The sequence below is a fragment of the Pyrus communis genome, chromosome 15 (genome assembly GCF_041283825.1).
Source record: "Pyrus communis isolate YQ-2024b chromosome 15, ASM4128382v1, whole genome shotgun sequence".
NCBI classification, from domain to species: Eukaryota; Viridiplantae; Streptophyta; class Magnoliopsida; order Rosales; family Rosaceae; genus Pyrus; species Pyrus communis.
Window position 1 is genome coordinate 36,759,106 of NC_142579.1, and position 22,333 is coordinate 36,781,438.

The window sequence follows — 22,333 nt, forward strand, 5'->3', positions numbered from 1 at the left end:
TCAACAGACCACCTAAAGGAGAGATTTTTCAGTGTGACCGTCATACGAGATCGTACATCACATGTTCTTATATAAACGGTGGGATATGTGTGTTAAAAGATTAATAACTTAAAAATTAAAATTTTCCACCACTTACATAAAAACACTTGGTGTATCATACGTGTTCCCGTCACAACTAAAAATTTCTCCACCTAAAGGTCAACAAACCATCAATCAAGTCCACAACCAAGAGGATTCTCTTCCCTCTTAATCTCTTTATACTCTCTTCCTATTTGAACTGTTACGATTAAGTCACGTCAACATCTTATATTGATTTTTTTTTTATAAAAATAATAAGACAAAAAATAAAATTTGAGAGGAGGGGAGGGAATGGGATGAAAGTAAGAAGAGAGAGATCTTAGGTTCGAATCTTGTGGATGGAAAATTCGATACCAAATTAAGTTGTCCATTGTGTGGCTTAACCGAACTCCACCTCTTCTTAGTATAAAAATACCGATGTACTTTAAAAAAAAATAATCTAATTATTCACTTCTTTGTGCACAATTCAATTTTTAGAGTGTCACTGTTCACTTCTTCGTGCACAGTGATGAAAAGATGTTGAACCATTGCATGACGGTGTAAATTCAAACTTTGTTGATGATTAATCTAACAAAATATATCACCTGAAAAAAAAAATATATATATATATACACACACACATGTATACACTTCTTTGTCGTTTCTATTTTGTTGACTTTTCGTTAAGACGTAACTAGGGATCTTATATAGAACCCACTCTGTCATCATTCAACCATTTTAACCGTTCATCTTTTAAATATTTCTTAAAAATTATTTTTATCAAAATCAACAATTTTGAAATTATTTGACAGTTGAATTAAATGACAGTAATATCATGTTTCTTGAAAAAATCGTATTTATCTATTTTTTTTTTACCATAATTAAATGTCTTAATAATAATAATTATTTTTAAATATTTTGTAAAAATAATTTATAAACAATGTACTAAAATATAAATAATTTAAATCGTGAAAAAAAATGTTAGGAAACAAGCACATTCTCAAATGAAATTATTTGAAGATCCCTCAACGGAAAGAAAGTCAACGGAAGTGAAGGGACAAGAAGGATATTGCTTATTGTCTCCAGCTCTCCAGCTCTCCACCTCTCCACCTCCTCCCTCTTTCTTATTCCTTGCTCTGCAAATCTTTCATCTTGTAAATTGGGGAATTAGGTGTGGCTGAAGGATCATGCAGGTTTTTTCCTCTGTTTTCGATTAATAGTCTTTATTTTCTCAATTAGATATTAGTTGGGTATTGTATTCTATTGTATTGCTTATCCAGATTTATTTGCTTTTTTGAAAAGCCATCGTATTTCAATTCCCCTTGGGCGAGCAAATCTGCGCACTTCGATCCAATTATGTAGATAGAAAAGCACTTCTTTTCTTGTGGACTGATCTGTGCACTTTGACTTGAATTAATCATAAATTTTGCTGTAAGCAGTTATGGATACAAGTACAGCCCTTGAAGCCTCACCTTCATCTTCACCGTCCTCTTCCTCCTCCTCCTCCTCCACCACGTCCTCCTCCTCACCCTACGATGTATTCATGAGCTTTAGCGAAGACACGCGCAAAACCTTCACGGACCACCTCTACTGGACAATGAAAGACGCCGGAATTGACTTCTTTATGGAGGAGAACGAATCAATAAGAAGAGGGGAAAATATATCAGACAAGGTGAAGCAAATAATCGAAGGGTCTAAGGTTTCGGTCATCGTCTTCTCAAGTAGGTATGCGGATTCCATCTGGTGTCTTGAGGAGCTGGTGCAGATCATGGAGTGCAGAAGAACACTGAAGCAAATGGTTCTGCTAATATTCTACGATCTTAGTCCGTCAGATGTTATAGGTACTTTTGTACTAGCATTTCAGAAGCATAGAGAGCGCTTCCATGAAGATACAGATATACAAGAAAAGCTACGGCGGTGGACAGGTGCTCTTACTGCAGCCGCAGGTTTGAAAGTCTGGACAGATGATCTTACTGCAGCAGCAGGTTTGACAGTCCGGGTTTTCAGAACGACTAATGGGTAAGTACGTACTTTTCGCTGTTTGTTTGTTCATTATTTCTTTAAATCGTCATTAACAGTCATGCTTAGATTTGAGTTCTCTATCATTTCTTTTTTATTTCTTTTTCAATCCAATTCTTCTCCCGAAATTCTCCTTCTAAATTTCATCCATTTCTCTAAATTTAATGTCAAAATTGAATTGCTAGAGTTCAAGCCTTCTAAAGATATATGAGCTTGTTCTCCAATTTATTCTAGATGTGTGTGGCCTTATAGCTGCGCTCATTCAAATGGGGACGGTGGTGCTCATGATTTAGGCCTCGTTTGACAGTTCGGACTGTATTGACTATTTCAATCGACTAGGATAATTAGTCATCGACTAAATTAATCGGGCATTTGATACTCTACCAGATTAAAATGTTGAGTATTTAATACAATGTTTGATATTGTGCCGATCATCAAACTGTAATTATTTTTTATACAAAATTAATTTTAAAAAGATAATTGTTGAGAAGATAAATTATAAATCTAATTTTAGATAAAAACTTGGGTGCCTCGACTTTGATTAATTTCACTTAAAACAAAAACTTTGTCATGATACTTCCAGATTTCCCCAGATCCTTGCTTCTCACACATAAAAGCCAAAAATTCTCCATCTTCCTAGTGGGTAATCTCATGAGGCTAATGGTTTTTTAAGTAGTTGACAGTAAATGTTTGAGATGAACTCCGCATGTCCTTTTTACCAACCAAAAGTCTTGTGTTCAAGCCAAAGAAAGTAGAGAATTTGTGAAAAGGAGGTTGAAACTTAAAAAGTCAAAAACTAAATTATTCCCCACGTCTTTGTGGTGTGTGTGTGTACATATATAATAAATAAATAAAAACTTGTTAAAAAGTTATAATGGCTTAAATAACTCGAAACACAATTTTTCATTTTCGTTCATTACCAATATAATGTTTAAATATTTTTATACCTTTGAGTTCATTTTCTTTCATTATCAATGCAAAGAAAATAAATATGAATTTTTATTTTATATTTTATATTTAAAATTTAACATATCAGATGGAGTGATGTCCAAGTGTCATATAACTGTCAATTTAAATTTCATGTTCAAAATTTAACATTCTTTTTTGGAGATGATCTTATATGTCATTTCAAAAAACTTTAAAATATTTTTTAAAATTTGTTTAATCTTTGCGGTTGCTAATAAATATTTGTGTACTTTCGCTTCATTTTCAAATATAACAACCAGGTACGAAGGAATGTTTATCAGGGCAATTATTGACGAGATCACTAAACTACTCCAAAGCCCGACTCCAATTGAAATAGCATTTACGGACAGCGCTAAGTCTCCCCTTTCTACGCTTCCGGGGAAGTTACCTGGCACGGGATCTGCTTCCGGCTCCGGCGAGTACCATTGCTCCAACTCCAAGAGGAGGTACGCGTCATTCATTACCCGCGCATTTTAGTTTACATTTCCTCTCCCCAGCTAAAATACGCCTCTAGCACGGTTACTGAGACTATAAGAGTTGGTTGGTTTTTCCATAGTCTCAACGAACCATAAAAGTGTTGGAAGTCTTTTGAGAACAAATGATACATTGGAGAATACCATATTCAAAGGAATTTAATGGTTGGTTCATTTAATCAAACATGGGAACTCTATGTGGTGCATGAACATATGGAGTTCCAAGGGTAATGCATTGGATGGTGCATTAGTGGTTCGACTTCCATTGATAGTGGAATAGTTAATTCTTGGACTCACTGGGATTTTCCATCCATGCATATGAATAGCGGTGGCATTTCACCATTGTAGATCATCCAAAAGACTATGAGTGAGAGTTCTAAGAGTTGTTCCACTCCAAGGTTGAGAGTGAGCATGTTCCACCATAAATTATGAGTTAGATTAACAGTGTGAGAGTGTTATATTTTTTTTTATTCATCAAGCCTTGTCTTTGGCTTGGTAAGATTGTTCTTGCCGTATCCATTATTTTAATATAGTGAAAGATTGATTGCTGTCTTGTAGACGTAAGCAAAAATTGTTGAACCACGTAAATTCTTAGTGTCTATCTTTCCGCTTTACTTTTTTTTTTTCCTTGTCATGTAATACCGTCAATCCTAACAGGAATGGACCCAGTCAGTATCCCGAGTCAGTTGCTAGGCATCAATGGTTGTAGCACGCGTTGAGGCTAACACAATAAGATGCGCCTGGCGTATTAATTCGACTTTCGAATAGTAAAAAGTTTGTTTTCTTGTTTTCCAGCGTTTGGGAAAAAGATTTTTGTTGTTTAATTTTTTAATATACTAGGGACACTAAATTTGTAGACAAAATTTTGCAAACTAAATGACATGGAAGTTGATGATTGACTCATTCTTATTGATGACACATCGTTTAGTTTGCAAAATTTGTCTACAAATTAGTCTCCCTAGCATTAAATTAACAATAATGTTATTCTTACCACAATTTTATACCACATTTCTTTATTATCTTAAGTGACAAATGAGTTGGACAACCACATTATCTAAATTAATTAGCATTTAATCAAAATGTTAATCAATAATTAATAAAAATATTATTGATTAAATGATGATTGTGGTATACGAGGAGTCTTCATCTTCCACCTAAGATTATTTAAGTGTTTTAATTAATAAAAATATTGAAATTAAATGATGTAACTTGTCCAACTCATCTGCCACCTAAGATGGTTAAAAAATGTGGTCTAAAATTGTGATAAGAATAACATTGCTCTTAAATTAAGAATAATGTTATGAAGACAAAATTTATAACCTAAATGATGTATCAGCAATAAGAATAATTTCTCTAACATTGCTCTTAATTTTGACCGACGACTAAAAATCCCTAAACTTGTTTATATATTCTATTTTTTTATTTAAAAAATTAATCAATTAATTGCTGTAATGTTTGGTAATTCAGGAAAAAGCAGGTGAAGAAAACGATTCGGGTGCCGGCGATAAGTTTAAAAATCAAGGATATTCCAGCGGACGAGTACACCTGGAGAAAGTACGGTCAGAAGCCGATCAAAGGCTCGCCTTACACAAGGTACTCAATTTAAATCCGAGCCGTTGATTTGGTAATGAAATGAAAAATCGGGACGCGATATGATCGGACGGTGAGAATTGAATCTGACGTTTGCTTAATTGTTTATGTTGAACAGGGGATATTACAGGTGCACTATGGTAAGTGGGTGCCCGGCGAGGAAACACGTGGACCAAGCTCCGGATGATCCGAAGGTGCTGATCGTAACGTACGAGGGGGAGCACCGGCACGGGCCGGAGAAGGAGGAGTTGGTGTTGAGACAACGTGAGTGAAAGTGGGTAGAAAGAGGAATTTGCGAGTTGAAGAAGAGACGAAAAATAAAGGCAGAAGATGTGTTGAAGACTAAGATGCTAATCCTTGTTACTATTTTGGGGTTTTTATTACCTTGTAGTTTAAGAGCGTTTTCATATATAAATAATTGACAAGGATCCTCACCGGATCATATCTTCCCGGACCTGGGGATGAACTGAAAACAAAGATAAAACATTGATAAGGATCAACTCTATGCTTGTTGAGAAAGATGTCCAACAGAAGGCAGATGAGTCAAGTCTCATAGATTATAATCTAATTGTTCTTCCTTCAACTGCATGTAGTTGTAGGATAATACTGTTCTGTGTCCATTTTATTAACAAGGGTTCGTTAATCGTGATACATGAACTCATTCGGAAAGAGCAATTCATCAACATAAAGGCTCTGAACCTCAGTAGATGCAAAGGTCAATCCTTTCAATCTAATAATTTATAAACAAACAAATTGTTCGTGTTTCAGAATGCTGTGTCTCTGCGTCTCAGCACTCTCACCGATAGGAGGACGCACTTGCACTTTGTTTTCTTATTCGAAACAATGTGGAGTTGGACCTTACTTTGCTAGTTCAATCTTCATATGCAAGTGCAACACCACATTCAAGTCAGAAGATCAACTGATTCCGAATTTGTACTTCTGATCAGTTCCGCTTGAAGAACAATTAACGGATACCAGTACAGCACTTGGAGCCTTCTCTTCATCCTCACCATCTCCCCCCTCCTCAAAGGTCGCATCAAATTCCATGCAGCTTTTGTGGTTTTGAACTACAATGCAATTATATTCCCCGGCAACAGTTCCCTCTGCATTACTGAGATCAAACCTTATTCTTTTGTGAGATCGATTCTCATCGTATGAGTCACCACCAGGTCTTGCTGCCTCATGATCTCTGCCTTCCTTGTATTCACTTGAATATGACCTGGACTCACAGTCAAGCGTATATTCATTGATTTCCTCCTTAGGCTGGACACCCCTTAACCATGAAGGTCCAGGAAGAAAAAGGCCACCATTTCCGCTCGCACTCCATCCCTATACCATGCGCAGCAAGATTTGTAAGAGCAATTAATACATGCATGTATGCATACATAAGAGCGAGAGAGAGAGAGAGAGAGAGAGAGAGAGAGAGAGAGAGGACCCGTTGGATTGCTTCCAGAAAAGCATCATTGAGATTGGTGCACCCTTCCATATGAATCCTTGTCATGGAGGTTAACGACTTATCCAGGCCTGGAATTTCAGTGAGTTTGGGGGAGTAATTCAGATGCAATTCTCTCAATCTCGACATCTCCGAAAAATCTGGCATTCTTTCCAATGCAACGCACTGATTCGCTTCCAGGATTTCCAACCTTGTCGGTAAATTCGGAATTGCCTGAAGCTTTGTGCAATTATCCAACTGTAAAGTTTGAAGCTTGGAAAGGCCAGTGACGATAGGTAGTGCAGTAAAATCATTGCCTCTTAGATCTAAAACTTCCAAAGAAGACATAGACCCGAGATCCTCAGGAATTGCATCATTTGTTAAATTGGAGTTCGCAAGAGAGAGATATTTAAGGCACTTCAGTTGTACTATGGAAGGGTGAACCTCGGACAAACTCTTGCAGTCTTTGAGTATCAATCTCTCGAGATTGGGGAGTTTTGAAAAGTCTGGTGATCTTTTTAGGCGACAGCAATGACCCAGATTAAGAAACTTCAATTTCTCAAGCCGCTGTGAGACAAAAACGAAAACAAAATTAAAATCCAAACAGAAGAGAGAAAGCATGATGTCAGTACTTACAAAACCTGGAAGAAAGAATCAATAGGTTGGTTAAAATTATGCAGTACCACGTCGGAGTCCGTCCAAACTTGCATTTGGCTATGACTCAGGTCGACATCAACTAGGTTTGGTAGATTAAAATTTTCTGGCATGACCTCTAGAGGAAACTCAGGCCAACACAGCCATGTTAGCTTTTTGGAAAGATACGTGCAGTTTCCCGTGAACTTCACACCTTTCAGCATGAGCAACCTCAGTCTCCGCATCTCTCTAAGTGCTTCTGTACTGAAGCTAGGCTTGTCAGATTCATGCAAATCTAAAGTGAGTCCTTCAACGTCCTCCGTTCCCTGTTAGAAAAGAAAAAAAAAATACGTAAGAAAGGGACTGCGAAAAGACGATTTATACACATGAAGCAAAGCCATGAATTGGATCCATCAAGTAAGAAGTAAATATCAAAAGGGTTATTTGTATGTGGGATATGCATACACTTATCTTTCATTGCATACATTCTTATACTACAATTTGATTGCAAATGTACTTACAGATATGTTACTCAATACGTCTTTTACATCGTCCTGGTCCCACAATCTACAACGTTTTCCAGTGATGGTAGGAGATTTTGCACGTACAATTTCTCTGCCCATATCTCGAAGCAAATCATGCATTATAAGGTTGTTTCCTTCATCAACAGTTACAAGGCACCGATCATGGAGTTCTCCAATTCCTATATCTGGGTCGAAGTCACAGCCATCTAATATTGTCATGACATAGTCCTTGTTCATTCCAATAAAGAAACAAGATATGTCAAGGAATATAGCCTTCACGTCATCGTCAATTAGCCCATCGTAGCTCATTTTAAGCTTTTCATAAATCTTCCCATGAGGCTTTCTTTTCAATTTGCGCAGTGCACTTCTCCATTCTCTTTTGGTTTTTGAACTTAGATAAGAACCTAAAACTTCAAGCGCTAGTGGTAACCCTCCACAGTAATCAACAACATTATTTGCGAGTTCGAGATATTCATCATCGTTAGGATGACTCTTCCTGAAGGCACGCCAACTAAGAAGCTGAAGAGCTTCTTCATTATTCATTGTTTGTGCCAAACACGTCTTATCGACTCTAATGAACTTTAGCAATTGTTCATCTCTTGTTGTTACAATAATTCTACTCCCTCGACCAAACGACTCGTGTTTTATAGCTAACTCTTCTAGTTGATCCACAGAGTCTACGTCATCAATTATGACAAGTACCTTTATGCCGCCAAGTCTTTTTTGTATCTCCTTGGTTCCTTGATCCACACTACTTACCTGTATGTTGGCCGGTTTCAAGATATCACAAAGAAGTTGGTTTTGCAGTTTAACCACACTCTCTTCCCTCACTTTTGAAAGGAAACTTTTACCTTCAAAGCTTTGATGAACTCTGTTGAAAATGGCTTTTGCAACTGTTGTCTTCCCCGTTCCAACCATGCCCAAAATTCCAACAATGCGCACATATTCTGATCCTCCAACATCTAAATCATTGATGATTTCTTGCACTCGAGAATCTATTCCAATTTCTTTGGCAGCCACGTTTAAGGATGTGTTGTTCAGTTTTCTAGTGATGTCGTTGACAATTTTCCTTATAAACTTACCTTCGTACCTGTTAACAAAAATTTCCAAAGTAAGTAAGAAGAAGTAAGAATCATAAACTGCAGGATTAAACTCAACTAATAACTTTGTCATGATAACAACAAAACAATGGCACATTATATTGATCCATGTGATTAGCTCAATTCGACCAAACTGATAGATCAGGCGTTTAGAAATACTCTCTCTCTCTCTCTCTCTCTCTCTCTCTCTCTCTCTCTCTCTCTCTCTCTCTCTCTCTCTCTCTCTCTCACACACACATCAGGTTTCTAATCTTTGCATTAGCAGCATTACAATGTGTAAACTGATCAAGGTTCTAAGCCCTATCATTTTATAGTTTATTGACATTTTGTAGTAGAGGCTTAAGAAAAGCCAACACTTGAAGTTGGTAATTAAAGGTTGCTAAACCAAAACTAATACATCAATGTCGTAGCTAGCATGATGGCGAACACGGGCTATAATCCAGGTAGTTTTTTCGTGAAAAGTTCGAATATAATCCGCATATCAATATATATCTTCAAGTGTAATTCACCCAAATTAAGCCTAACTCAAGTTAATTTGTATGTTTACTCAATTTATTAAAACAATTCCTTCATGACTCTAGTTTTTAATCTTAAGTCTCTATGGCTTATTGATTTCTCCATATTATCTCTTGAATTTCCGTCGAAAATTCTTTTTAGCAACCAACAAGTCACCCTATAACAATTTGCTAGCCCACCCTGGTAAAAATTTCTGGTTCCACACTTGTAATACATCATCCTGTAAAATACATGCTATGTATGTAAAAACAGTAAGTTAAAAAGTAACAGAGAAATTACCCATCAGTGTTTCTAAGGTTCCCACCACACAAATTTGCAGCTTCAGTAAAAGCAGATCTCCACCTCTGGACTTTATCTGTATCTCCATGGAAGCGCTCTGCATGCTTCTGAAATGCTTCTGCAACAGTACCAGTCTGGTTCCTAACATCCGTCGGATCGACGTTGTAGAATATTGGCAGAACAATTTGCCCAAGTGTTCTTCTGCACTCCATGATCTTCTCCAGCTCCTCAAGCACCATCGGGATTCCGCGTACCGTTTCGAGAAGATGACGACGGACATCCTTGACAGTCTGATCGCTTCCACCAGTTCATCTGTTATGTTTTCTCCTCTTGGAAGTTCATTCTCGTCAATGAAGACGTTGACTTTGTTGTCTTTTAATGTGCAGTAGAGGTTGTCGGTGAAGGTCCGGCGCGTGTCTTCGCCTCTAAAGCTCAAGAACACGTCGTGCTTCCATTGTTTCGAGGAGAAGGGTGAAGATGCGGAGGATGGATCGACGGTTGTGATGGTAGTATCCATTGATTGTTGTTGGCGGAGCTTCTTGTTTTCCCAGATGATCTGCAAAATTGCAAATACCAAGACAACAACTCGCTTCAGTCCACCTAAATCAAGAAGGGAAAGTGCTTTTCCATCCGAAGTTTAAATCCTATTTTACCCTCATCAGCAAATTAAATTACAGCATCTCCAACTGTCACTACAAATGTAACTAACTCTTCACGTACAAGTTTGTTAATTTATGGGGTAATTTGAAGTGCGTAAAATTTGCAACTTTGCAATATTGTTCTCCGACACTAAAATTTAAAGAACGATGTTTGTGTTCCCTCCATTAGGGTATCTACTTATCCCTTCACTTACGGTTAATGTATCTTCACCGTATAAACATTATAATCAGAATCATTTATTTTTTTTATCATCATTCTAAAGATCATGTATCAAAAAATTATTCAACATAAAACAAATGATTTAAGCCTTTTGTCATACCCAAAGGGTACTTAGGCCATCTCCAACCGAGGGTTGACCAGAGGCTCGTTTTAGCCCTCTGACCCTCCAAGATATTAAATATTTTAATGAATAGTATAAGGTCATATTTGTCTTCGTCTCCAACCGAGGGCCAAATGGCCAAACATAATTTATTATTTAAATTTAAAAGCTACAACTTATATTTAAAAACGACGAATTAAATTTAAAAACTATAAATTAAATTTAAAGGAATGGTGAATGAATGGTTAGGTATTTATAGGAAAAAAAATAGAATTTTTAAGAATTAAAAAAAAAATATATATATATATATATATATATCTAATTTGTGTTTACAATTTCAATTATTTGAATCCATGTTCAAATTTAATTGGATAAACACTAGAATAACTACTAAATTTTCAGCAGCCAAATATTGTTCATCTTTCATCCTGCAAATTGGGGAATGAGGTGTGGGCCGAAGGATCATGCAGGTTTTTCCCCTCTATTTTCGATTAACAGTCTTTTAGTTTCTCAATTAGATTTTACTTGGATATTATATTGGATTTGCTTTTATGAAAAGCCATCCTATTTCATTTGAAGAAGCTTTAACGAAAATTTTTTGTTACTGTTCATTTTAACGAAAAATCATATTTTTACACTAAAAAATCAATTTTGATATTATTTACTTTACCTTTTATCCTACCCTTATCGTTAGAACTCAAGTTCTCAAACCATTTTCATGGACATGAATCTAGGTTTCAGTCAGTGGCCACCGTTTATGTCAGTCCAAATAAAAAAGATAAAAACTCCCAAGTTGGCGACATTCAACACATAAAATCGTTAAACAAAGCACAGATAGCAACTTTTGTACCAAATGAAACAAAGAACCAGTTTCCAAAAAAAAAAAAAAAAAACAAACAACCTTGACCAAAAAATGATAAAGATACAAAGAACCAAATAAAGTCATTCCACCATCAAATGAGAAAGCAAAAATATGACATTGTCACTGACAAAGCTATTTAAAGAATCTATTTCAATTTAATCATACATTAGAGCATCTTAGTAATTTATATTCTTTAAGCTATCTTCAATTCAAAATACACATAACGATGATTGTTGTAAATAGAAGCAAAATCTCTCATTATCACAGACAAAACTGTGCAAAGAATCATTTTCAATTTTATCATAAATTGGAGTGTCCCCATTAATCTCTATATGTTTGAGCCATCTTCAATTCAAAATACACAGAAACAATGGTCATCGCAAATATAATCAAAGTCTCTCATTGTCACGGACAAAGCCATGTGAAGAATCTTTTTCAACTTTATTATAGATTGGAGCGTCCCCATTAATCTCTTTTAATGTCCAGTAAAAGGTTCGGCGCGTGTCTTCGCCTCTAAAGCTCAAGAACAAACGTCGTGCTTCCATTGTTTCGAGGAGGAGGGTGAAGATGCAGAGGAGGGATCAACGGCTGTGATGGTAGTATCCATGGATTGTTGATGGCAGAGCTTGTGGTTTTCCCAGATGATGTGCAAATGCCAAGTTAACGAGTCGCTTTAGTGACCCTTCAGTCTCCCTAAATCACGAAGGGAAAGTGTTTCCCACTTTTGTCATATTTTTCCACTCCAGTTGAAATTGATCTCTAAATTAATTTTTTGAAAAATTAATTTTCTGAACTATTTAAAATCAGTCAATTAACTTTTTTCCGTTAGATTACGGAATCAATTTCGTCAAATTCAAGGGAAAATTAGTCATTTCATCATTAATTGTTACTTATCGGCTATAACCACCAATAAAATTTTGACACATGGACACAAAATAATTCAAAAATATATGGCATAATGAGAAAACATAAAAACCAAACGTTTACATAATGAATCATCTCACATTGTCATTACACATTATTTTGTTTTCACATATCATAATTACATTGTTAGTTATAGTTGACAAATAAGAATTGATGAAGGAAAGACTAATTTTCCTTTGAATTTGACGAAATAATGGATGGAATCTACCGACAAGGGGTCAATTTGCTTATTTCAAATAGTTTAGGGGGTTAATTTACTAAAAAAATAGTTCAAAGGGTTTAATTTCAACTGGAAAAATAGTTCAAGGAGTTAAATGACATTTTACCCATAACCTAATTGTGCACTTCTTGGTGTACAATTAAAATTTTAGAGTTCTTCGACGACAATTAATGTTTCAAGTGCCGATAAGCAAGACAATACTTCTCTTGTTCCTTTACAATTCTGTTTTAGAGTCTTTTAGTGACTTGTTTCAATCATCTTCCCCATTGCTTAAAGAAGTGAGCCACTGATTCAGATACAAGATACTATCATTACCGCTTGGATAATTAGACTTCAATCCATAATCGCAACAACCCTATTGCAAAAGCAAAGCTCTGCCAACTGAGCTATATCCTCCTGAGCCAAGTGGATCATGCACGTCCCTTCCGTTAAGGCTTATTTGAGGGATCCTTTATAGGGTCCACTCCACATCATATTTCAATGATCTAATCGTTCACCTTGTACATCTTCCCTCAAGGATCATTTCTGTAAAAAAATCACTCACATCTCAAATTATTTGACTGTTGATTTAAATAGTAGTACAGTTAGTATCTCTTTGAAAAATTGTATTTGTATTCATCTAGGGTGAGTTTATTACAACATAATATCTCGAACTAAATTAATTTCAAAGACTAAGCTAAACTAGTTTAAAATGGATTAAGTTAGACTAATTTAGTAAAGCTTTTAATACAATATTAAAGTAGAAAGCAAAAAAAAAAAAAAAAAAAAATCTCTTTTCCATATTCTAGGTGGTAACAGAATTTTAAGATTTTAGGTCGTGAAGGGTTGAAGTCACTGAAAAAGCTTGCTTGAGATGAGTTTGGGGAAGACAAGTGGTCATCCACATAAGTCTTAATTAATACCATGTTTTCGGTCGGGATTAGCTAGCAAGGCACGAGCAAGTCTGAGATAGCGTCATTTAAGTTATCTTTTGCTGCGCCAAACACGTGACTACACTAGCTGTTAATCTAGTCCAATCTAGTTCAATGAAAGCTAGTTTTGTCAAGCAAACACACCTTAATTTTCTTTACTATAATTGGATGTCTTAACGGTATTGAATTTGTCTAATTTTTTACATTAATAATCTATAATCTTAATGTCTAAAATACAAATAATTTAAATCGATGAACAAGATTCCGGAATAAGCACCACAACTTGTCCCTCCAATAAAATTATTCGAAGATCCCTTAACTTCAACGGAAGGAAAGAGGCAAAGAAGTATATTTGCCTACTTATGCAGCTCTCCATCTCCTCCCTCTTTCTTTCTTTCTTCCTCTGCATATCTTTCATCTTGTAAATTGGGGAATGAGGCGTGGCCTGAAGGATCATGCAGGTTTTTTCCTCTGTTTTCGATTAATAGTTTATTTGCTTTTATGAAAAGCCATCGTATTTCATTTTACCTTGGGCGAGCGGATCTGCGCATTTCGATCCAATTATGTACATAGAAAAGTACTTCTCTTTTTTCATGTACTGAAATGAAATGAAGAAATGAAGGGTGATCTGACTTGAATTAATCATTAATTTTGCAGTAAGCAGTTATGGATACAAGTACAGCCCTTGAAGCCTCATCTTCATCTTCACCGTCCTCCTCCTCCTCCACCACCTCCTCCTCCTCACCCTACGATGTGTTCTTGAGCTTTGGCGAAGACACGCGCAAAACCTTCACGGACCACCTCTACTGGACAATGAAAGACGCCGGAATTGACTTCTTTATGGAGGAGAACGAATCAATAAGAAGAGGGGAAAATATATCAGACAAAGTGAAGCAAATAATCAAAGGGTCTAAAGTTTCGGTCATCGTCTACTCAAGTAGGTATGCGGATTCCATCTGGTGTCTTGAGGAGCTGGTGCAGATCATGGAGTGCAGAAGAACACTGAAGAAAATGGTTCTGCCAATACTCTACGATCTTAGTCCGTCAGATGTTTTAGGTACTTTTGTACTAGCATTTCAGAAGCATAGAGAGCGCTTCCATGAAGATACAGATATACAAGAAAAGCTACGGCGGTGGACAGATGCTCTTACTGCAGCTGCAGGTTTGACATTCTGGACAGATGCTCTTACTGCAGCTGCAGGTTTGACAGTCCGGGCTTTCAGAACGACTAATGGGTAAGTACGTACTTTTCTCTGTTTGTTTGTTCATTATTTCTTTAAATCGTCATCAACAGTAATGCTTAGATTTGACTCTGAGCTCTCTGTCATTTATTTTTTATTTCTTTTTCAATCCAATTTTTCTCCCGAAATTCTCCTTCTAACTTTCATCAATTTCTCTAAATTTAATGTCAAAGTTGAATTGCTAGAGTTCAAGCCTTATAAAGATACATGAGCTCGTTCTCCAATTGTTTCTTCTAGATGTGTGGCCTGATAGCTACGCTCATTCAAATGGGCGCATTGCTACTCATGATTTAAGCTTCGTTTGACAGCTTAGATTGTACTGATTATTTCAGTCGGGTAGCACTGACTAAATTAATCGGGCATTTGATGCTCTACCAGATAAAAATGTTGACTATTTAATACAATATTTGATATTGTGCCGATCATCATACTGTAATTACTTTTTTTACAAAATTAACTTTAAAAAGATAATTGTTGAGAAGATAAATTATAAATCTAATTTTAGATAAAAATTTGGGTGCCTCAACTTTGATTAATTTCATCCAAAACAAAAACTTTGTCTTTATACTTCCAGATTTGCCCCAGACCTTTGCTTCTCACACTGAAAAGCCAAAAATTCTCCATCTTCCTCTCAACACCTTTGCTTTTCACCCAACCAAATCCAAACCCAACTCATCAACCTCCACTCAAATACAACCAAAAATTGCAGTCGCTTGATCTTTACCAAGAATTGAAACTCAAAACTCAAAGCAAATCTGAGAGAGGATGGATTCACAAGAACACCATGAATGACGGATGAGAAAGAACACAGTTAGAGAGATGAGGAGGAATGGGTTCGATTTATAGCCGATGTCAATGTGTGAGGACGAAAATGGATCTTGGGATGGGAGAAATCAGGGTTAGGCTAATGGAGAGGGAGATGATGGTGCTCTTGGCATCACCTACGAGGTAGGGTGGGTAGCTGATTATTCGTGTTTCTGATGTGCATGAGACAAATTGGAGAAGGAAATAGAGAGAACGAGAGACAGGGAGGAAGCTAGAGAGAGCGTATCGCTGACCCAACTAATTATATCGAGTTTTTGAGGGGATAAATAAGTGGGTGTGAATTGGACTAAAAGGTGGGATCAGAGAAATTGTATGAGTACTATTTAGTACACAATTACACCAAACACCTGGGATTGTATTATTTATCCTATTCGATCCCTTATACGGGATGTCAAACGAGGTCTAACTTTTAGATTTGTTTAGGGTAGTGTGGGCTTAGTAAAAGATTGGGTTTTTGTAGTGTGAGTTTTATAGGTGTTAGTGCGGTTTGTCTTTGCGCTTTTCGACTTATGTCTTTGTTGGTATCTCGTGTTGGTGTTGGCGTTGTCTGTCCCGATGTAACCAGTAGTTTCAATGGCGGTTAGGGGCGCAAAGAATCTTTTGTATCATTTGCATTTCTATTTGGAGTCGGTGCTTTTTTATGCAAAGAGTGTTCCCTTACTAAAGGTGATTCTATGCGCATAATCTCTTATGTGGTGGGTTTTATAAAACGTGATTGAATTTTTAGTTTCTAAGATTGAAGTTTTTTTTACTTTTGAGTGATGGACGTGTTTTTTTGTTGCTTGTCGTGCTTTGTTGTTTTATAAATTCGATGCCAATATGGTGGTTATTAGTTTGGCCAAATTGACCTTCTTTTTTTCTTTGAAGCCTTTTTTGTTTGAGGACCCTCTAAATTTACTTCCGGATTACCTTTTACGAAAATGAGGATTTGAATATGGGACCTCAAGTGCAAGGGCAAATACTCTTAACCAATTGAACTACAAGTCACTTGCCAAAATTACCTCTTTGAATTTTGTACATTTTCATAAGATTATAATAAAATTGCTTATCATTTCACTAAAAAAACGAAGATTACAAATCAGTGTAACTCTCACAACCCAAATTCCACAAATTACAAACCCTAAATCAAATGAGTAGAGAACCTAAAACAAAACGAGAAGATTCTCCCAAATCGTTCTCTAACTTGTAAATTGATTCTCACGAATTGCCAAACGAATGAGCCATGACGTTTGCTTGCACTCATGACTCCAAATGCTAACCTTCACCCCAAAACCCAATTAGAGAAAATTCTCTAAGCCACTAGTGAAGGCACACAAAACAAACTAAACCCTAAGGTCCTATTTATAATGTATAACAAAAAATTTCTACCAAACAGAAAATCCAACCAAGAAGCCAAATCCAAACCCAAATACACACCAAAATGAGATAGGTAACAAAAACCTAATTTCTGCATCATTCTAATTTTAAGCCGTAACACACAACATGGATCTCGAGTGCAAGGACGAATGCTGTTAACCAACTGAGTTACAAACCACTTGCCAAAATTACCTCTTTGAATTTTGTACATTTCCTTAAGATTCTAGTAAAACTGCTTATCATTTCACATAAAAAATGAAGGTTGTTAATTGCCCACATGAATAACCTATAAAATGCTTGTGAGTATGGATTGAAATCTTTGATATTAAACAGTGTAGTACAAAACTTAGGAGTCATTTGATAACTATTTCGTTTTTAGTTTTTAGTTACAAAAGAAGTTTTTAATTTTCATAAAAAATGAAAACAAAAATTAGTAGGTGGTAAGTGGTGAATTGTTATGATGGTTAGGGCCTTCATCAACAACTCACTAGATTCACGATTCAAACCCTCATCCCTGCCCTTAGTGTGTATATCGCTTGCCCTGGTGGTTATGAAACGGACCCCTTAGAAAAACATGAGATATGTATCATGTGGTAAGATATAATGGCTTATGAAGATTTTGATTGATATTGTTGGACTCATACATAATTCAAATCTTATTCACTCCCAAGCTCTTTAGTAATAATGAATCAAGGTATATTTTTAGTGTATTTAATCTTGTAGTTGCCAATAATCTTACGTACTTTTGCTTCATTTTCAAATTTACCTACCAGGTATCAAGGAATGTTTATAAGGGAAATCATTACCGAGATCAAGGTTGGAATAGCTTTTCCCGACCTTCAAAGATCAGATTCTCCCGAGCTCGAAGATATCGATTCTACCGAGCACACAGATATAGCTTCTTCCGTGTCTAGCGCGAACTCTCCCTTCTCTTTGGCGCCGTTGAAAAAGAGGTGTCACGAGCCCGACCGCTCTGACAGTACCTCACGCAAGTTTTCAGAGACATGGTACGCGTCATTCACTACCAGCGCTCCTCTCACGGTTACTGAGTTGATAAAGTCTGTTGGTTTTTCCATAGTCCCGATGAACAAACCATGAAAATTGGTTCGACTATCCCAGGAAGCGAGTTGACTCGAACGATTCAACTCGGTTTTACTTAATGGACCCGGTATGTCTCGGGTCGACTGGCTATGTTGCTGGGCCATTGATTGTTGTAGCATGCGTTGACGCTAACACGATAAGATGTGCCTGGTGTATTTTAGAAATTCCACATTGGAATAGTGATTCGTTGTTGTGATTTTTGGTAATTCAGGAAAGTTCTGGTGACGGCGGATACTCTCCCAGACGAGTATAGCTGGCGCAAGTACGGTCAAAGGGCTATACTTAACTCGCGTTATCCAAGGCACTGAATTTAAATCTCAATCGTACATTTGTAATCAAAATGAAAATTACGACGTTGTATGATATTATCGAACGGTAAGAATTGAATCTGATGTTTGCTTAATTGTTTTTGTTTATCAGATCATATTACAGGTGCACATACAGAGACACGCAGGGGTGCCGGGCCACAAAACAGGTGGAGCGCGACCGGGATGATCCAGCGATGCTGGCCGTAACGTACCGAGGGGTGCACGTGTGCAAAGTGCCACGATTTGCTGGGGGATGGAACGAAATTCAAAAGAACGTAAGATTCAATTGAAGTGATTGCTTTTATATTGGAGAGTGGAAAGTTTTGAGTCAATATTCATAACAGAAAATAGTTTTTCCATCAAAACGGTTGTAAGCGGTATATCAAAGCTATTGTAAGAAGCTTAAATTGTCTAGAATTTGATTCTAGACAACGTTAGGCACTAATCAGGTAGGAGAATGGAGCCTAGCAGCTAGGTGCGTAGGCAAGAGCCTCCATGAATTTAAATGGATTTCTATTAGAAAAATATTATTGACACTCTAAAAATATCATTCTACATTCCCCACAAATGTATTTTTCTTTCCAAATATAGAAAATTTGAAATACCTATAATAATTCCCTTCTTTTATTATAAAATAAGCATTAAATAATATTTACATTATTTTTTAAAGTTTAGAATCTTGAAGCGACCAATGTTCGTTTAAATTTAAAATCTCTATCGTCTATTTGGTTGCATTTCCGAAGCTTAGAGTATCACCCATTAATACTCTACAACTGTTTTTGTCCTTGTTTGGGTTTGGAGCAGCTTCACCGTGGCCTTCAGCAGCAACAGAAAGCTTTCATACAAGCTCCTCTTGACGATAATGTCCAGTCTCTTGTATCCCCTGATGATGTGGATGTCAGCAAAGGTGCGGTGGGTGCCATGTTGTTGAATGAATTCTTTGTTTAACATCATCCTGAACGTAGTATCTGCCAGTATTTTCTCACCTACAATGCAATTCTTTCGTATTTTCTTGAATATTAGATATATACATTCATAAAAACCAGGACAGTGCAAGTCATCTGTATTGACTCACAAGTCTCAATTAATGATCTTTGTCTTTTTTCTTTTGTCAATTTTTATGTCTTTTTTCTTTTGTCAATTTTTATCTCCCATATATAATTGTTTTGTCCACAAACACACAAACAGTGTCAATACTCGTTCTTCTTATCTTCGGAAACATTCAAAAGAGAGAATGTAGATGTAACTTATCATAGGAAGTAAATAGCATACGGTCAACTAATAAAAATTCTGTCAACCAATTTTTCATCTTTTTGGTCGTGTACGTGGTTTCAGGGAACTGCATTTGTAAGTGTTATTTTGTTCATCATAGTTTTTTTTTTCTTTTTAAATAATTAAAATAAGTAAACCTGGTTGTTTGCAGCTACTATTGTTTACTTTGAGGGCTCAGAATTTGAATTTGACTGCAGGGTTCTCATTTACGGAAGTAGACTCTGTTAGAGCAAGCGCAACCAAGGTTACAAGCTGTCACTTCTCATCAGATGGGGAGTTTCTTGCTAGTGGGGGCCATGATAAAATGGTGAGTGAATGAATGTTGAAATTGCTAATAACTTCTGTGGGAGGATTCAGAACTGCTGCTACATATGGGCTAATTGATTCTTCCCGAACATTAACATGTGAAATTGTTTGTTTAGTTTACTTCTTAAAAGCTATAACGTTTACTTTGTTGGTTGATGCTTGTGCTTTTTTAGAGTGTTCTTGACATGTGTATTATGCAGGCTGTATTGTGGTACACAGATACATTAAAGCCAAAAAGTGTGCTAGAAGAACATTCAGCTTTGATAACTGATGTTCGTTTTAGTCCGAGCATGCCACGTCTTGCAACGTCTTCATTCGACAAGACTGTCAGGGTTTGGGATGCCAACAATGTTAGTGAAAAATTCTTCTGTCCTTATCATCTACTTAGCTTATACTCTGATTTTAACCTATTGATTCGAGATTTGAGGACTTGTTAGAGTAATCAAACTAAGTATACATACTTCTAGTTTGATTTCTATCATACATTCTGTAATCCTTGCCATTATGAGTTCTTCTATATGCTTCATTGCTCGGGTGCTGAGTTTGTGCCTCTATTCTTAAAAAGATGATTTATCTTTTGTGACATGCTGTATCAAGCCTTCTTTATGTTTTTATTCTGCAGCCTGGTTATTCTCTCCGTACCTTTATGGGACATTCGGTCTCTGTTATGTCATTAGATTTCCACCCAAATAAAGATGACCTCATCTGTTCTTGCGACGCGGATGGTCAGATACGCTACTGGAGTATTCACAAGGGCAGCTGCTTGTGCGTGTCTAAGGTAGAATCTTGTCTTCTGGGATGCAGGAAGTTCATGGGGGTAGGGTAGTGGTGGTTTTCATATTATTTACGTTTTGGTGATTCTGATATGCTTGAACGTATTAGGGTGGTACGGCACAAATGAGATTTCAACCCCGTCTTGGAAGATTTCTTGCTGCAGCCGCAGAGAATGTTGTATCTATACTGGATGTTGAGACTCTGACTTGTCAGCATTCTTTACAGGTCAGTCTAACTTTTTGTCTCACTATAATTTTTCTTTCATAGTTGTAATTTAAACGGATCATGTGATATTATCATGTGAATTCTCAACTGCATTACTTGGAATTTGGATTTGAATGCAGGGGCATACTAAGCCTATCCATTCTGTGTGTTGGGATCCTTCTGGCGAATTCCTTGCATCTGTCAGCGAGGACTCTGTAAGAGTTTGGGCACTTGGAGCGGGAGGCGAAGGGGAATGCGTTCATGAGTTAAGCTGCAACGGAAATAAATTTCATTCATGCGTTTTCCATCCTGCATATACTTCACTGCTGGTCATTGGCTGTTATCAGGCAAGTCAATTCTGCATTATTGTTCTTATATAATGTTTGTTACATTTTTTGCTTGGAGACCACTACTCTCTTAAGCCGTTCGGATATTTGTTCCCATTTTACACGGGAGAAACAATCCTTTACTGGTACTAGTGTTGCTGCAAGATATCATATTTTGATTTTTATTTGGGGAAAATAATTGCAGACACTGGAGTTATGGAACATGACAGAGAACAAGACAATGACTCTACCAGCACATGAAGGACTCATTGCTTCTTTGGCGGTGTCAACTGTTACAGGTTTGATTGCTTCGGCTAGTCACGATAAGTATGTCAAGATCTGGAAGTGAAATGGTTGTTACTCTGATCAAAGAACTTTGACTGACTTGTATTATTATTGTTATTGTTGTATTCCTGTTACTATATAACAAAATAAAGTTAATTAAACATCTATTTTGATGCTTCATGGACTTGTTGTAACGCTTCAAATACAGATACTTTTATGCTTCCGTTTTCCTTTGTTGTATACAAAAATCTGAAACCAAAGCAGATAATGTAATGTTAAATTCCAGGGAGTTCTAAATTTTGGTTAATTTGGAGCCTGGAACCAGATATTCGCCGAGCAAGAGTTTTGATCATCGATTAGCTGATGACATTCAATTCCAGCCGCTGATACATGCTTCTAATAAAAGTTTAAATCTTCTAAATAAGAAAGGTGTTCGATCTTTGTAATTTACTAGTTCAACGACAAACCCCCATCGTGAAGCCACCTAAGGAGTTAACAAATGAAAAACATCCCCAAATTAGTATGGGGTTTTTTTTTTTTTTTTGGATTTTGTAGGGTTTTCTTTTTCAGAGGAAGAAATGGTCATGGACTCAGCAATGCAAGTTTTTGCATTTGCTGGAATTAGCACTTAGAGTTAGAAGGTACTCTCAGCTCTCTACACTTTGTATCTGCCATTTCTTTATAGTAACCATGAAATATTGAATGTGATAAATTTGGAAAGTAAAGAGGTTTTTTTTTTTTGTTTGAAACATACCCTTTAATGTACAAAGCATATTTAGCAACTCTTATTCACTTTCTGAAATCAAAATCATAAGCCTAACGAACTGATAAATTAGTTTACAACTCTAAA

General features: G+C 36.4%; 2 protein-coding genes across 3 annotated transcripts; one reads left to right on the forward strand and one right to left on the reverse strand.

The window, feature by feature from the left end:
* Nucleotides 1-1,960: 1,960 nt before the first annotated feature.
* Nucleotides 1,961-21,663, forward strand: LOC137734490 (uncharacterized). Of its 2 annotated transcripts, none has more exons than XM_088685450.1 (12): nt 1,961-2,076; nt 14,150-14,720; nt 17,681-17,914; nt 18,220-18,309; nt 18,429-18,591; nt 19,121-19,223; nt 19,786-19,895; nt 20,095-20,244; nt 20,517-20,672; nt 20,777-20,893; nt 21,013-21,219; nt 21,404-21,663. In XM_088685450.1, exons 1-12 carry the CDS (start codon nt 2,073-2,075, stop codon nt 21,545-21,547), a joined length of 2,049 nt encoding a protein of 682 aa, XP_088541576.1. In that variant the 5' UTR covers nt 1,961-2,072; the 3' UTR covers nt 21,548-21,663. The 2 variants fall into 2 exon arrangements, with proteins under 2 accessions (XP_088541576.1, XP_088541577.1); XM_088685451.1 differs by lacking the exon at nt 1,961-2,076 and adding an exon at nt 13,817-13,946 and having other exon boundaries at nt 14,143-14,720.
* On the reverse strand, nt 5,645-10,183 carry LOC137731225 (disease resistance protein RUN1-like). The gene is made up of 5 exons (XM_088685449.1): nt 9,590-10,183; nt 7,692-8,784; nt 7,221-7,496; nt 6,541-7,104; nt 5,645-6,434 (listed from the first exon to the last, which is right to left on the reverse strand). The coding sequence occupies exons 1-5, from the start codon at nt 9,826-9,828 to the stop codon at nt 6,021-6,023; spliced, it is 2,586 nt and encodes an 861-aa protein (XP_088541575.1). The 5' UTR covers nt 9,829-10,183; the 3' UTR covers nt 5,645-6,020.
* Nucleotides 21,664-22,333: the final 670 nt, after the last annotated feature.

Coding starts and splice junctions, on each gene's coding strand:
- LOC137731225 (XM_088685449.1), bottom strand. CDS start 9,828: ATGGTGCTTGAGGAGCTGGAGAAGATCATGGAGTGCAGAAGAACACTT. Junction 7,497..7,691: donor ACGTATTGAGTAACATATCT/GTAAGTACATTT, acceptor CTTTTCTAACAG/GGAACGGAGGACGTTGAAGG. Junction 6,435..6,540: donor TTCTGGAAGCAATCCAACGG/GTCCTCTCTCTC, acceptor CGCATGGTATAG/GGATGGAGTGCGAGCGGAAA.
- LOC137734490 (XM_088685450.1), top strand. Junction 18,310..18,428: donor CTTAACTCGCGTTATCCAAG/GCACTGAATTTA, acceptor TTTGTTTATCAG/ATCATATTACAGGTGCACAT. Junction 19,896..20,094: donor GTGGGGGCCATGATAAAATG/GTGAGTGAATGA, acceptor TGTATTATGCAG/GCTGTATTGTGGTACACAGA.